Source organism: Struthio camelus, chromosome 1 (assembly GCF_040807025.1).
Source record: "Struthio camelus isolate bStrCam1 chromosome 1, bStrCam1.hap1, whole genome shotgun sequence".
Taxonomy (NCBI): domain Eukaryota; kingdom Metazoa; phylum Chordata; class Aves; order Struthioniformes; family Struthionidae; genus Struthio; species Struthio camelus.
Window position 1 is genome coordinate 177,555,662 of NC_090942.1, and position 16,671 is coordinate 177,572,332.

General features: G+C 40.1%; 1 protein-coding gene across 2 annotated transcripts in view; it reads left to right on the forward strand.

Annotated features, from left to right (window-relative positions):
* The window catches only part of TBC1D4 (TBC1 domain family member 4), a 109,325-nt gene that overhangs the window by 45,896 nt on the left and 46,758 nt on the right, over positions 1 to 16,671 (forward strand). The window contains exon 1 of one of the 2 annotated variants that reach the window (XM_009680154.2): positions 11,261 to 11,520. The exons of the other annotated variant lie outside the window; for it this stretch is intronic. Coding sequence (XP_009678449.2) covers positions 11,485 to 11,520 — 36 coding nt within the window. The 5' untranslated portion in view covers positions 11,261 to 11,484. Of the gene's footprint in view, positions 1 to 11,260; positions 11,521 to 16,671 lie in introns of those variants that run through there. 2 annotated transcript variants of the gene reach the window in all.

A 16,671-nucleotide genomic window follows, 5' to 3' on the forward strand; every position in this document is an offset into this window, starting at 1 on the left:
TCATCAACCACTACAGATCAGATTGTATTCTACATGCTACTTTTCTGCTGTGTAATATAAATCAACTTTAGTAGTGAATAGAGCATCTGAAATGTCACTTTTTTAAGGTATGAAGAAGCAGAACTTGAGGCCCAAAAATAAACTTGGGTGTAAATTGAGTCTGACTTTAGAAAATCAGCACTTTTAAATTATTTTTATGTGAGCGTATATTCTCACCAATTCTTTGACAGTGCTTGCCATTACTTTCAAGTGTTTCCAGGCAGAATTCACTGCAAAGCAATGGTACATCTTGTCTTTCCAAGTTCATCTTGAAGTTGCACAGTTGCAGTGTTTTCAGTTCCTTAGTGTATAAAGGCGCAATTTGTACGTAAAAAAAACCCCAAGTCTTTGATGGTGTCCTTTCGCTACTGCTGATATCTGAGGGGTCTGATAACCCATATCAGACCCCTTAAAAAGATAGGGAGATGATGCTAGTATGACTCTAGACTTCAAAACAACTAGTAGAGATGACAACTGGGAAGTCCTGGCCTGGCTTGTCTGAGCTATTGTAGGTTGGCTAGAACCTGGGTGCTGCAGGAAATGTCACTATGCGGATGAGTGTGTGAATGAAATAGGTGAAATGGAGGGAAAGCTTAATTTTCCTCTTGTGAAAGATGTACTTTGTTCTTTGGCCCAAGTTCTGGGAGGAGAGTGGAGGAACAGGAGGGAAAATGTGCGGGTTTAACTTTAGTCATCATAGGCTACAAGACATAATAGAGGCCAAATAAAGACTTAGGTTGCCTTTTTTTTTTTTTTTTTAAACAAAAGTCAGATGGATGTAGCTGGAAAACTAGTTTTAGAGATGGCAAACTCAAAAATACTTGCGCTTCACTTCGTTTGTCTGTCATGCTGTAGCAAAGAATCTTTATTTAAATAATAAATTGCTAGAAAGGAGAGTTCAGCATTTGGGCAAACTGGTTTCTGCTCGCTCTTCCTTTCCACCTCTGCCATGTAAAATGTAAAGCATTTTCTCTCCAGTTTTGTAGTCAAACAGGTATGATAGAAGGACAGAAGAACTTACCTTTCCAAAGAACAAACAAGCTCCTTCAGCTGTCAGGGATTAGGTGAGGAAAAAGTGACTTTTATTTTAAAAAAGTCCCAATAGCTAAGCTACTTTTGGTTTAAATATGATCTTGAACGACAACTTTACCTTCTTAACTCTATTCCGTTCTCAAGGAAAACATTCTGCAGTCTTGTGACTCTTTTCTTTGCCTCCTGTGGAATTACTACTGTGATCTGGGAAAATTCATAGCAGGAATATCTGTAAAGTAAATCCCTTGGAAGAAATAACGTTCTGATACAGGCAGAGCTTTAACACTGGTAGTTAACTCTGGTACTGAAGGCATCTTTTTATTTATTAATTTTTTTCCTACTGCATAGCTTTTGCAATTACTCTAAAGAAATCTTACTGCATATGTCACATCAGTTCAGATGAACCTATGTAGGCATTTAAAACTGATCTTGCAATTGAATTTGAGAGGATGGCCCGCTGTTCCTTCATAGAGACCTGTTGACTAGGAATGATTGAATTAGTGCCTCTGGATCTGGCCCTGGATCAGGACGGCTTGCAGCCTACGTCTTGACAATGATGCAGAAACACTGCTGCAGCTCAGAGGGAGTCTGCTGCCAGAAAGGGCAGAGTTTCCATTTCTCAGCTCCTTCTTCAGTGTCCCAGAAAAGCAAGTTCTTCTTTTCCCCTAAACAGCTAGGCTCTAATGTGTTCAGTATTGTAACCTTAACCTTTTATTGGCAAACGTCTCTGAGAGAACTGCTAAAGAAGTGAATTTACAGTTGTGAGTATAATAAACACTGTAGCAAACAAATTCATTTTTCCCCTTCAGAATAAAATGAGGAATACTTTCTTAGTTTCTGTTCTTAAAATTAAAAGCACTTGTAGAGGGTCCTTGTTGAACCCAGAATAGAGTAAAGGAACAGGAATGAGGCATTGCAGCCTCTCAACCACGTGGCTGTTCCTTCTCGAAGCTTTCTGAAGCCCACCGTGCATGCTGCAAGGGTTATTTACTGCATCTTTGCATGTGTTGGGGGAGTGGGTTGGGTGGATGTTTCTTGTTTGAAGAAATAAATGTTCTTGTTCCTTATGCTCTCCAATTTTATCTTCAGCTTATTTAACAGCATATGGATAGTAATGAAAATCATTATGTAACTGTGGTTGTTAGCTGTCTGTTTTTTAATTATCTGAGGAGGGTTTTCAGGCTACTAAGCGCCACTGTGGCTTTGTGGGGAGGGATGGCTAGCTACAAGCATCTCCTTTGAAAGGCAGACTTTCTTGACTTGACTCCTTTCCTTATATGTGGGATGTGGGGTTTCTTTCATTCCCTTATATTAATTTTGTAGGTCCTCTAATAACTACAGTTTATTGCAGCTAGTACTGGTTGCAGTAGCAGAGTATGAAAGTTGAGGAAATGTAACCCTTTAGGGTTAAAAAATTAGGGTTTTCATTCAATCTGCCATTTTCAGTCCGAAAAAAAAAAAAAAGAGAAAGAGTTAAAAGACAAAGAAGCATTGGGTCCCTCACTCTTTTTCAGGACTATCTTGTCGTCATCATGTCTCTTTTGTCCTCCCATGTTGTTTTAGACCATCAAAGTAAATATATGATTTAAACACGATACAGAATTTGCTCAACTTAGCATTAATATGCCACACATAGCAATATCCATCTAAAATGTTCTGACTGCTCAGATGGAGGTTCCTCAGGTGGTGGTTTCAGATTTGTAGGTGTGCAAAAGCTTTGTTAACTGGCTTATTAAATCCAAGCTGAGTACATAAACTTAAGATCAGCTGTTTCTGTGCTACTTGCACTTGCAGTGCCTGCAATAGGATTCAGTACACGTGTTCAAGTCCTGCTAGAAATGTAAGATTGCATTAGTGCAGGGTGTATTATCACAAAAGACCAGTGTGTGTTTTGTTAGGTAATGTAGGCTGGGGTTCAGATAAGCTATTGAATAAAATAAATACGGCTTTGTTCTTAAAGTGGTGAAGGCGCCTCCTCTATTATAAAGAGCACCTCCTTCCCTTATTCAGTCTATTACATTATCTAGGGGCCTAAGAGCTCTGAAACTCTATTTAAGCCAGTTTTTACACAGCAGCTGCTATGTAGGGTCCCATAGCTGCAGTTCTTGCTTTGTATTCAGGGAAAGCCTGAATGAAGGCATGAAGCTTTCAAAAGTTCTTGGTAAAGTTGGCACTGCAGAACTTAAAATCATTGTAAGTGAGGATGTGGAGTTCCTTACCTTATATGGGCATGAGCATCTAATTAAACCTTGTAAAAACGTAGCAGTGGCTGCAGTTGTATTTGTATGCAGCCATAAAGATGAACTTATGCACGAATGTTTTTCGTGGACTATCATGAGGAATTACTATTAAGGACGTGGGGCAGGAAGCTCTTCTGCATGTCAACTTCCAGGTGAATCCCTTCCTTCCCGGCTGCAGTTGAGAACCCTTTTAAGGACCAGCTCTTAAAGGGTGATGCCCCTCTGGCAGGGGTTTCGCCTCTCCTCTTGCAACGACTCATGTAATTCTTCCAATAAACTTGAGGCTTTCCAGTCTTGCTGCATATGATCATGGCACAAAATGTTTACAGTATCTTGTCTGCTGTAGTTTTCACAGATGCCTGGAAGCTTCAGGCTTGACAGCAAGTGCGAGGGTGCTTTTAGTGGCTGGAGTTGCTTGCTGCAGCCAGGCTGATATTGGGTCTTACTGCAAAGGGAAAAATGCTTGATTTGGTTTGGAAGGACCCTACTGTGTCAGTAGTTATGTGCTTTTCCTGCTTATGCCAGTATTGCTAAGCTGTTAGCTGCATGAACCGTGAGTTTAGCTTCCGGTTAGGTGCCTTCTAAGAACTAGAATCCAAAGTGCTGTATTCATCCACATCTTAACATAGATGATTTGTACAAGTTTAAGTAGCATATATTTTATTTTTTTTTATCAAAATACCAGGTCTCAGGATTTGATAGCTCCTACAAATGCAGGTCCTTTCCCCTCCAGTCCTCCTTGCAAAACTTGGTAAATCAAAACCCTGAACAAAAAAACCCTCAGAAGAGCATGAATCAAAAGCAGTGGGATACTTGCTTCTTCCATCAGATATCTTTGTCTTTTGTCCAAAGCCTTTGTTGGTTGGTTGATTGGTTTTTTCCTCCTCTCTCCATGTAAAGAATCCCGTAAGTTCTGAAGCTGACCCATCACGACTAAAAAGAAAATAAAGGTGCTCCTTTAAAATAAGTTTTTTTTTATAGTGCGTTAACTACTGTTTCTAGTTTATGATATAAAACATAACTTAAACTTTAGGGAGGGGAATCCTTATTGCTGAATAGGAAATGTGCAGCCCTTGGGGTTTTCAGAGGTGGGGCTGTTCAGGGAGCTTGTGCTTCATGAGCGGTTATTAACTAATTGGGAATCCACAGATAGGAATTGCTGTAGCTATATATTAACAGGATTCTTGGGGAAAAAAATTGCCTGCAAGAGGACTCAGTTTTGCTTATTTCCACTAAAATACTCATCACAGTCAACATGTCATCGTATAGTTTATATTGCAACAGCATGACCTCAGTTTGGTCTGCGTTTCGTACTTGTATTGATCGGTACAGAAAAGCCAGATGAAGTACTGGCCTTGCCTACTGTACTTTGCCGGTGTCTGAATCTTATCAGTATCCACATATTTGCTATTGGAAATGAGTCCGTATCTTTTTACGTTCTATATTTCACCTTCATGTCAGAGTATAAGAACTCTCAGTATACCAGGATGTTGTGTGACGCATATACGTTTATCTGTCATTACCTAATGCATCTCTTTGAAGTGCTGTTTATCTGTGCTATTTATCCACTTATTTCAGGAGGTAAGCACTTAACTGACGCTTTGCGAGGTTTTTATTTATTTATTTATTTTATTACTCAAAAGACTTATCATTTCTTGTCTGGAGCTGTACCTGAAAATTTCAGGCCTCTCAATCCAGCAATTTATAGCAAGTGTTTGTTCTGTGTTCCTTTGACGGAATTTGAAATTAGCTCTTTTTCATAAGCTCTTATTTCAGTGTATCCTTAACACGGATTAATTTCTTACGGCTGCCTAAAGTGTTTCCCCCTTGCTCTTGTAATACAAAAAGAGGACACAAGTTTTAAATTTGCTGGTCAGAAGCATTTTTAAACTCTATATATGAAAAATGTTACTGAGCCTCACAAAGTTTCTTGCAGCGACTCTGCTTTACATGTTCTTCCAGAGTCGCTGTCCGCTATTGTCAGCCTCGGAGCAAGCCTCAACTAAACAAATGAGGCTAGCAATAATTATGATGCTGCTGCTGATGGAAAGCAATACCGTTTCTCAAGTGTTACATGGTGGTGTGAGATCCTAAACTATTTAATTGCAAGACTGCCGATTATATATGATATATTCTTCAAGCAGTGGGACAGGCTGAACAAGGATTGTGATAAACACAAGCATTGCGGCATAAAATCGGCCCTCTTGTTTGCTGCTTTTGGGGAGGAAGCATGGTAAAGCTAAGATTGCAGATTAGACACAGAAAAATGGAAATCTGTGCTCTGAACAGAGTGAAACACAGCTTGGCTGTCTCATATAGTAGAGTGAGTAGAAGTTCCTTTTACATCACCTTTAAGTTTTTTGAAAGAGGTACGGCAGTTTCAGTGCAATTTAAGGTTGAACATCCACATCTAAGCTGGTCGTCCTTAGTGTTCCTATAAAGGGAAATAGGATGTGAGAAATCTCTTTAAAGGGCATGGAGTCCAAATGTGTATGTAGAGCAGATTCAGGTAGGCAGGTTGCAGCTCGGCAGAAGGCTACTGTCATAGGCCACTTTGAAATAATTTACATGCCAAGTAGCATATTGGGAAACAAATATGGCTGTGTTTTTTTTATTATTATTATTTTCTGCTGTCGCTGATAGTTTTGTCATTGGTCAAATGTATTGTAACCCTTTTACAGATCACTGACCCTCAACTTTAAATAAATAGTTGGGTAACTAGTAAAAATGGTCAGCCTGATTTCTCTTTATCCAGAAAATATGGAGATTTTAATGTATTCAACTTTACTCACTTCTGCTTTGTTTATGTAACAACTGCAAATCCCTATGAACTAAACTCCATCTTGGCCTATGAATTTAACTGAGCTTCTCAAATGAATCTTTCTTTTTTGCTGCTACTTAACTCTCTATATGCATTTCTGAATTTATGGTTCTAATAACATTTGTTTTTTTTACAATGCTGTTAAGCTGTATATCTGCTTCATTGTATCCTACCTGTGTTTTAAATGGACTAGCATATATACATTTATAACTTTTTTTTTTCGTGAGGGTGCAAATACAGATGTGTGCCTAGGGACTTGTATACTAGGCTAATTTCAGCTCCCTGAGAATTCACAAGTAAGTAGATACTAGAACAGCCATGACTATGCCGAGCATGATAAAAGATTAGATGATAATAAATAACTTAAGTGTTGCATGTTTCTGTCATGTTTGGGATAATCTTTGAAGTTGAAGTTTCTGTTGTACCTTTCTAAAGAGCCTCTGGATCGAACGTACAGAAATGTCTGGAACGTTTACTGCAGCTATCACAGCAAAATGGCTTTTGGTTGCAGAGAGAAATATTTCAGAATCTGGACTATTTTAAGTGAGTAAAAATTAGCTTCAGCGGTAGAATGATGAAACTATGGATAAACTGCAGAGAAGAGTGTCTTATATTATTTTATAAGAGAACGACTTGCCTGTTTCCGAAGCTTTGAGTTACTTGAAAGAGTCTTTTGCCTTGATTACAGCTGGGCATGACAAATAATACCTTATTGCCAGGACATGAAAAAGCCTGTGCCTCTATTCTTGCTATTAATGTTGTTAGCAATGTTAGCTCTAGTAAGTTAGCACAACCTACCTCTTCTATTTATCTGTGCAGGCACAAGCCAGTTCCAAAAGCTGCGTCTTTCATTTACCCCAGAGTTACCAGACTGACTGTATTACGGTTTATGCAGTCAGGCAGCACTGTGCAACTATTGGCTCAGTTATAACTATTATGTATCACACATAATAAATTGAAAAAATATTGATTAGCTAGAAGTATTGAAGCAAGTAGTATCCACCAGTAGCAATTAGTGAAGCACTGCAAAAGCTATCTTCCCTAAGGTATAGGAAAATGTTCACTAGGGGAAAAAAAACAAAAACCCAGACCTCCATATATCTTTAGAAACAACTCCTTCCTTTACTTCATTGACTTACTTGTGTCAAAGCTCCCTGGGGAAGTGTTTCCTTTCCTATTACCCCTGGGTCTTGTGGTGTGGTGTTTTTTTTTTTTTTTAAACTTATTAACAGTAACTGTGTAGCTGTTTTGGAATTTCTCCATATGGGGAAGGAAAACAACCCTGCACTTGAACACTTTCAGCTATTAAATTTGAAATATTCACCCATTCAGCCCTATCTGTGTGGCCTTAATTTTGAGCACCTTAACTACTTAGTATTCTTTTACAGTTCACTTAAGCAGCTGATGACATCTTAATGTTTTAACAGTTAGCGATTGACACGGTTAAACTATCATGCCTTCCAGCATGGGTATTGCTCACTGTGTGTTAGCTGTACCTTCAGGCACTGTATTTGTTATGCTTGTGCCTCTGTCAGAGTGATTCAAGGCTTACATGCTGGACAAAGTCTGGTTAGGTGAAAACTACTTGCTCTGCTGAGCTGATCTCCCAGCTGCTGGGAACTGGCTATGTGGATTGATACGGCTTCTTCTCTTACTGTGCTTATAATAACTAGGGCTATTTGCTGGTTATTATCTGCAAAAAGTTAATTCTGCTACCCCTTGCTTAGGCATTTGGTATTGTAGCGAGGCAATGCAGTTGCTCATGTGAACTGCAAGACTGCCCAGTGAGCTAGAATTTACACAGAAGTGTATTTCTGAAGTTGGCAGGGGTAGAGAAACCTTTGAAGGTTTATAAGGTTGCAATCCATTTTTTCCGCTCCGCACATGCTATTTATCAGCCACCTATGTGTATCTGTTTAGAGAGTTGCTTACTGGATGCCCTTTTTTCTTAAGGCTTCATGAACCCAGCAGTAACTCTTTTTGTCACTGTTGCAGTGTCACTTGCTGCTTGACACTGTTTTAGATGACCACCTTTCTGTAAGCAGAGCTTCTCCTGAGGAGATCTTGGAGTCTGAAACCTCTCAGTAGACCTTCTCAGTCAAGACTTTCTAGGAAGTGGGAAAAGACCTAATTCCTTGTTTTCATGTCATTAAGGAATTTGTAGCCTCACTGAGGGTTTTATTTGCTGCTTTTGCAGTAGCTCCTTAGATCCTGGACTAAACATGTAGAGCCCTGCAAAGTCTCTGATGCTGAAGGGAGTCTCTAATTACTCTCACATCTCCTAGAGTTGGTCCTGAATTACCAGATACTTGCTACCTTCTCCCTCAGTGATGGTAAGGTTATTGCAGCAAACAACTTGTAAAGGTATTGGCATTCACAGAAGTCAGAGCAAATGTGGGTTAACGTTTGCTTTAGGAGTTGTCATGGTCTGCCGTGCAAGAGTGCTGAAGCTAATCTCTTGACTAGGGAAAACCAGACTTATCAGGATGTGTTAGCTGCACAGTGAAAAAACATATTAGTTCATGTTTTTAAATTAAAATGTTGAGAGTTCCTGTCTAAAATTGCTGAATTAAAAAACCCTATTCTTTCCTAAAGGTTGGTAGATAGAGCACTCATTTCAGTTTTAGTACTTGCACTTTAAATCTGCTAAAACGAAACTCGCTGTCTTCCAATGTACGTTTGAGGAGTGGATAGTGGCCATAAATGGGCAAAATGCTTCAATGAGCTCGCCAACTGTATCTTTTTTTTTTTTTCCAAAAGGAAATGAATGCAGAGAATGCATTAATTGTTTGAGAGGTCCACGTGACAGTCTTATCTTTCCAGGCAAGCCCTTTTAAAAGTAGAGTATGTGTTAAAAATGATGAAGCTCTAAAAAAAACAACATGTTCTTTAATAAATCTCCTGCTAGAAATTGAACTACCAAATTCAGTTCAAAATGCCAAGTTTTCAGGAGTATATTCATAGTTGATATCTGAATTTGTGCTTTCATAGCTTAAAAAAACTTGCATCAGATAGCTTGAAAGAGAACATGAATTGGTAATATGAGCGAGCTGTACTTTGCTAAATCTTTCACTGGGAACTGTGTCCTGAACTTGGAAACAAACCTGAGAATACTTGCATATGCTCAAAATATGTAACTGGTAGGTGAATTGAGACGTACTATGCTACGTATTCAAAGCATGAAAGGATCTTCGTGACAGCTTTGCCTTTCTGTGCTGACGCTTCCTTGGGCTGAAAAATTTTCGAGCCGTGTGAGCTGCATCTGAAAAGTAGAAAGGCGTAAGTGTGGCTGACCTAAACATAGGTGAATGCAAGAACCTTCCTGTTGCTGTTATGCTCTGTTCTATCGACTGCCGTCTGTTCTTTGATATGCCCCTGTAGAGTGCTAGTATAAAAAGTAAGTATATGAAAAAGCGTCCGTTACCTGCTCAGGCATCCAAACACTCTTGTAGCTCTTACATGTTCTTTCCTGTTAAGCAACTTGATCTACCTTATATCATTATGCTTATTTAAATTTGGATACTTGGCAAAGTAGCCAGTCTTGTGTGCCTGCTTAGTACACGTGATGTGTTAGGCGATCCACAAGTTTCCAGAAGAAAATTAGGTAACGTCGTAGGTTCTCGAATTGGAAGCTCTGCAACCGCCGCAGACTTTTTTGTCCAGTGATTGTATTGAAACTAAACAGCACAAATAATTTCTGGATTGATCTCAAGAAAGAATCACCTTGAGAGTTTAATTTTTTTTTAGCTTACCTATCTAAAAATCCCTTTCCTTTTAGGCTGGTCTAGTGGTGGCCTTCCGCTCTGCCTTCAGCAGGAATGCGTGATATCCCCAACCTATGGCCTGGGGCTGAATATCAGAGTGAAATACATGCCTTGCTCTGTAGCAATTCTTCAGAAGCAAAGCCAATTGGATCTTTACCAGTCGCCTGGAAAAAATATGGGCAGGGCAAATAAAAGGAAGACTATCTTCTGAAAGCCAAAGTTGGCTGTGTGCAATCCTTACGTGGGGTTTTGATGTTTTCGGTGTGAACTTACAAAAACAGAAAGCTTCAGCTATACTCGTGAACCTGTAAAGAACAGCTGAAACCTGAAAGCACTGGCTGCCAAGGGTGACTGTCAGCTCGAAGCTCCCAGAGCCTCTTTCAGCGCCTCTGTCTTGGCCAGCCCCTGTGTTCCAGCTTGCTTACCAGCGGGCTTGTTTTGTGTTAGTCCAGACTTGCAATACAACGAATCAGAGCTCATGGCAGATGCTTATTACTGCCTGCTAGGAACCTGACTTTGAGTTTTCTAAACTGTGTTTTTAGAAGGACACTAAGCACAGGTGGGTTATTTAGGTGTTGTTTTTTTTTTTTCCTTTCAGTTGTTCTTTTCTGTTGTGTTAGCGTTTCACTTGGTTACAAATCCTGCTCCTTTCCATAAAACTGAAGGTGGTCAGTATTCCTTCAGCACCAAGTCAGCTGACAGAGTGCATTTCTAATAGTGAAAGCTGATATGTGGAGCACTGTCACCGGTGAGTGGAGCGGCAGACCGCTGTAGATTAAGAAGCTGGAAAGGTCTGGATGATCAGCGCTGTGGTAACTGGGGGGCAGTAAAAAACATTTGTATCAGTGCTGCTAGCAGCTAACAAGAAAGCAGGGTTATTTTTCCCCCTCCCATCCCTCTTTCTGGTTGAGAATAGTTATTGATATATGGACCTTAACTGGTATTTGGATGTGTTTTTGTACCAGATAAGAGCATTGACTCGGACTGTTGAATGCCTGATATGTAGCACAACATTGTGTGGCATATTTTATCTCTGTTCATGTCTCACTGCTGTGGCTGGGTTCTGCTAGCTTGAGGATATGCAGCTGAGCACTGACTTGAAAGGAGAGGTGCGTCTGTGTGATTAGTGTACAAACGCTCCTAATTTTTTCTTACATTAGGCAGGTTTCTAATCAATAGGTGTCAAATAACTTAAGCAGAACATGGAGTTCTGCATAGTATCTCGCTTCTCTGATTTTATATTTATATATGTGTGTGTGTGCACATATTTTATATGTACATGTGTGTGTATTTGTATGTATGTATGTAGCTTGGTCATTAGTGGGACTGTAGTTATTCAAATCCTAGGCAGCACGTGTGCTTCCAGTTCTAGGTCAGGAAATGCTTGGCCTTTGAAGCGTAACGGTCGCTGTGCGGAGCGCTGCCTTGTAACTGGCTGTGGTGTGCTGCCATGAGCGGAGTCTGAGGAAACGCTGCGAAATCAGTGCCAGCCCTTTGTAAGAGGGGATCTTTCTGCGCTCGCTTATCGCAGGAATCTGTTCCTGAGTTCGTTACGCCGTGAGTCGAGCGACAAGAGCTTTGCGTGAACATGCCGCTGCTTTTGAACTGGAACCCGCGCCAGAAGGTATCGCTTTTAACGTGTATGTGTGGTGTCGATTCATCTCGTTTCTTTTGGTGTGTCGGAAGGGATCTGATGCTGCAGCTAGTGCGGTGGCGGAGTGCGAGGAGCTGAGCTGCTTCATTACTTTGGGAATAAACACCTTCTTAGAACTGCTGTCATTAAGCAGCCCGAGTTATCAGACGTTTGTCAGATTAGCACTTTGCAGTCATGCTAATGGTTATAAGCCTTATGCTAAGGGCTTCTGCTTTATTAATAAATTCCAAACTGAAATTTGCCGTGTAGAAACAAACTAAAAAGAGATGCAGCTTCTTTATTGCCATGAAATTCTGTCTAGCTGAGGATGTGACAATATACAGCAAGTGAGTTTTGTTTTTCCTTGCCGTATCCAAAGCATTAAAGTGTTACCTTTTGGTTAAAACTGAAACGTCTGCTCAGCAATTATTTCTGGGTGTGTTTGAATGTAATCCCTCCAGCCAAAGCGGAAGCCCCACCTTTGCTTGGTGAAGGCTTTTGGAAATTCAGAGGGAGTATATACTGCTAATGCTTTGACTGCTGTTACTGCTATTCAAGAAAACACGCAGCATCACCTTGGAGATGCTCTGCTCACTCTAGAGTTGTAACAAAGAAAAAGCACAGAAGAAAGCTGCTAAATACTGCAGTATGCATGCCTTAGAAAGCTTGATAGCCTCTCTAATTTCAACTTTACCAACCCTGCCTTAAAAGCAGAAGGGAACTTCAGTTATTAGGTGTATATCACCAGTATCTTGATGTTTCAAAATAATTTTCACAAAATCTAGTTATGTGACATGGTAGGGCGTACTAAGGAAGTTTTAACTTGTGAGTGTTAATTATTTTCCTCTTTTACTGTCTTTAGTTTTAATCAAGTCAGATGAAAGAGCTTGCCTCAGTTAAGTCAGTTTAACTGATGCTTCCAACGTGAAAACACAACCGTATAGAGCACGGTTGCACTTTGGGAATATATAGTAGAAAGGTTCTTGGCAGTTCGGCGTTTATGCACACTGGGTACAGTGTACTAGTTATGCATAAGGCAGGTGCTTGCTCTCCATTACGTTTTGACCCTGTTATAGGTCTAGTCACAAGGGACAGAAATGGACTGAGCCCAAGAGCTGCAGAGCTGGAATTAGCAGATCTAGAATATTAACCTACCTGTTTCCTACCCAGGATGAAGCGCTGCAGCCCTAAACTGGCTGGCCAAAAGGATGATGCACTGCAGAGCTCCTCAGGTCCATAACAAGGTCACAGGGGGACGCATAGCCAAGGTGCAAGTAGGATAGATTGGAGGACCGTTTGCCTCATCCCTGAATTGATGCTGACGTGAGATTCGGCTTACCAAAACTGTACTGCGTATAGTTAACAGAGAGTTAGTGAGAGAGGCACACGTTAGTTCCTACTGTATGTATTTACAGCTGAATCTTATTGTAGGTGATGCAGAACTTCAGCAGGGACATCCATTATGGACAGAGTGCAGCTAATGGTCTTTACTGAATCGCTGCCTACTGAATCAGATCTAGCTGAGTGAAGAGTGATCATAAAATGTTCCTAAGAGACTTGAATAAGCATGATAACCAATTTGATTTGAATTCCCAAGTGCTGATTTCATCTGTCAAGACTTCTGAGATCTATCATGATTCCCTAGAGTGAAATATGTCTACTTCAATGTCACTGTGGAACTCTTCATATTTGCCTCTTACCTTACAGTCTTTTTCTTTATTATTATTGCTGTTTTTGATGAACCAAGTTTTGGAGACAGGGCCCCTCACTTAGGAGTACACACTTCAAGTGGGTATCGTCAGAGCCTGCTTTTCAGTATGTCATCCTCTTAAACTTTTAAATGGAAAAGTTAATAGACTTTTTACATCCTTTGGTCAATAAATACAAAATATTGGACAATTAGTGTTCAGAATGTCACTTTAAGATGCTTATAATGTTAGCTTGTATAGACTGAGAATACTTATAGCTCGAATAAACTTGTCCTACCACTCTGTTTATAAACCTTTTTCATAACTGCTTTCTTCCCCTTAATGTTATAGTCTGCTAGTCCTCTACGATTTAGGCAAACTTCATGAATAATAATAACATGGCCTGCTTTACGCCTTTGACTTCTGCCTCCAGTTTGAGAGCTGCTATCCTGGTGCAGCTCCATCAGGGCCATCGGCTCTGCTTTTTTGCCTGAGAACTCCTGTGTGTCTCCCTCAGGGAAGCAGTTTTCCTCTCCTTCTCTTCCCAGCAAAAGGAGAAATGACATAGGCCCCTAAGATTGTAGGACCTGGGTGAGAGGCAAAGCATGGAAAATTTAACTTCTTATTAGAAGGTGCATCAGTACTAGCACCGCTAGATGTGATAGGGATGAAGTATGCCTCTTTTACCCTGTAAACGCATCACCTATCCCCCTCTACCCCAGTCTCATGGTTTGAAATAACTATCTTCAAGGCTTGATAATCAGAATTATAAATAAATAGATTATTTAAATATTTTAAATTTATTTACAGTGTATGCAAGTGAACACTGAGAAACTATTTATGTGAAAAGCTAGTTAACCTTTTTGATTCACTCTGCCATAGCTGTCAGTAGCTTATGTCCAGGACGAGATGCAATGACCTTATGGAATTAAGGAATAATAATTCCATTTTTCCACTTTGGCTACTTAATTTCATGAGTCATTTCATATGACTAAATGCCTAGCAATACCAGTATCTGTGTTGCATCTTATGCTTGAAGTATGGTGCTTTTCACACCATACTATCTAGAGAATCCATGAGACTATCAGCAGCCATGTGGAACTGGTTCTGGCCCAACTGAGATATTTCTTATCCATTGTGGCATCCGTGTTTTACATTGTTTTCTTCCTCTTCTGTACCTAAGAAAGCTATCCGTAACTTCAGAGACTGAATGGGCCTTCCTCCTCCAACCTTGATTTCTCACTTTAAATCTGTAGATAGGATGAAAAATAGAAAAAAAGTGAACATTAATGGAGGTGCACTCTTCAAAAATAAGATAGTTTATGGATATAATAAGGAATGGTCAGGCACCAGCTGAAACCTCTATGATCCTAGTGCTAGGATCATATATGCTGAAATTAAAATGGTATAGCTGTTGATGTGGTAGGTGGAAGCAGAAGCTACAAAGGTAGCAGGCATTGTGAAATAGTAATTGTGACTCAAATACCAGGAGTTGAATAATATGTGCGCTCTAAACAGATGAACACTAAACCAAGCAATAAATAGCAGGATGGTAGGGTAACATTTTGAGTTTCTTCTAATAGAATTCTAATTGCATAAAACTGTGTGTGTGCACGTGTACGTGTGGGAAATCTGAGAAGGGATGCGGTTGTAATCCGCAATGTATCTGGACATTCACTGGCAGGTGATGAGGGACAGGATGTGTTAGGAGGCTATTCTAAATTATGTGAAAGACTTCAGAATTTCTTCTCCAGTCTGTATTTCAGAAATTATTAGCGAGTGAGAGGACACAGTTATTGCAGTAGAAGTGATTGTCAGTACGTTTTTTTAAAATCCAGCAGCTGACATGGTTTAAGCCAGCGATTGCATTGTAGAATTTAAACATTTTGAAGAGAATTCTCATTTGTCACTATACTTTACATTAAATAAGTAAGTGAAATTGTCCTGTAACAGATTGTGGATTCTGAAAGGGGAAATGTAATTAAAGGACAGGAAGCTAGTGAACTTCACTTAAGAGGTTTAAACTGCAGAGCTTCTTTAAGCGCAGTCTGTGGAAAAAATGAGAGGAGGAGTGATCAGTGAAGAAAGCTCAATCTTGAAAGATAAAGCAGCGCAGGGAAAGCGAGAATCATCCATGTCTAGCTGATTTGGCATGAATAGGGGTAGCGCACCCCTTGGTCTGCGTAGGGCAGCACTGCTAGTGAGAATGAGTGAGGATTAAATACAGTCATTTAAAACTGAAACGATGTCTCTAAGGGACAAAAGGTAAATGGTTCGTAGATTTTAGGGTAATTGAACTTCATCTTGCAGCCAATGAAGTGGAAGCACATTTGAGTTGAATGCCTGCCTGGGAAGGAGTGTGTGATGGGGGAAGGGAGTCGGACAAGGTAATTTTGCGCCACTACTTGCAAAAGTATTGGTATACGAGATTGCTGCTTAATTAGCAAGTTTCAGATGGTATCTGGTGTGACTAGAAAAAAAGAGATACTTCAGGGAGCATGGATTATATGCTAGGCTGTGACTTCAGAGTTACTTTTTTTTTTTTTTTTAGAAAAAGTTTTGGAACAAATTACCAGATATTATAGATGTGATGGGAAGCTGTGTAGAATGCAGCGTGTGCTACTCAGTGATACATTGCTTTAGCTTGACATTGAGAACTGATTTCTTTAGTGATGAACATAGGTAGCCTCTCTTTGATCTCACTAGTAACTTCCCAAATGCATGTGAAACAACATCATTCTCATCTTACCAGAGATGATGAGAACTGAGGTGAGAAAGACTGAGTTAAGCAGAAGTAGGTAGTGTTGAAAGAAGAAATGGAATTGCTCTGACTCGTGGCTAGTAGTGTTGAGTGAATTTTGATTTTCCTTCAGTAAGGACAGAATGACAGAGGAGCTTGCTTATTAAATACGCTGATGGCAGACATCGTCCAAGGTAATTGGGGTATAATGGGGGAAGAACTAGGTGACCTCTAAGGACTGGGTGATACAGGACTGAATTTGGCAGTGGTGACTACAGAGATGTTCAGTTTGGCCTTCAAGGGTATAGTAGGTAAGAAGGACCTGTAGGTAAGAAGGACAGAGAAGCAGAGAGGTTTGGGTGTGCCTCTCAAATGTCGGGTGACTGAGACAGCGAGGAAGCGTGACCTGAGAGTAAGCTACGTCTTAGGATGGACTAGGTGAGGTTTTTGGAGTAGGTAATAGAGGAGAGGTAATGCGATTGTACGTGGTACTTCTGTAAAGTTTCCATATCCTTGCTGCCTGTATTCCAAAATTGCTGGTTGAAATTAACAGGGATTATTTGTCTCTTTTCATTTGCACATGTCAGTTTGCACAACAGTAGAGTAGAATATCTGGCTTTGCAAAAGAAAAGAACAAAAAATAAAAGGGTGGCCCTGTACACAATACATCAGAGAGAAACACTGATGGGGGAAGAAGGTTACAGAAAAGAGCAG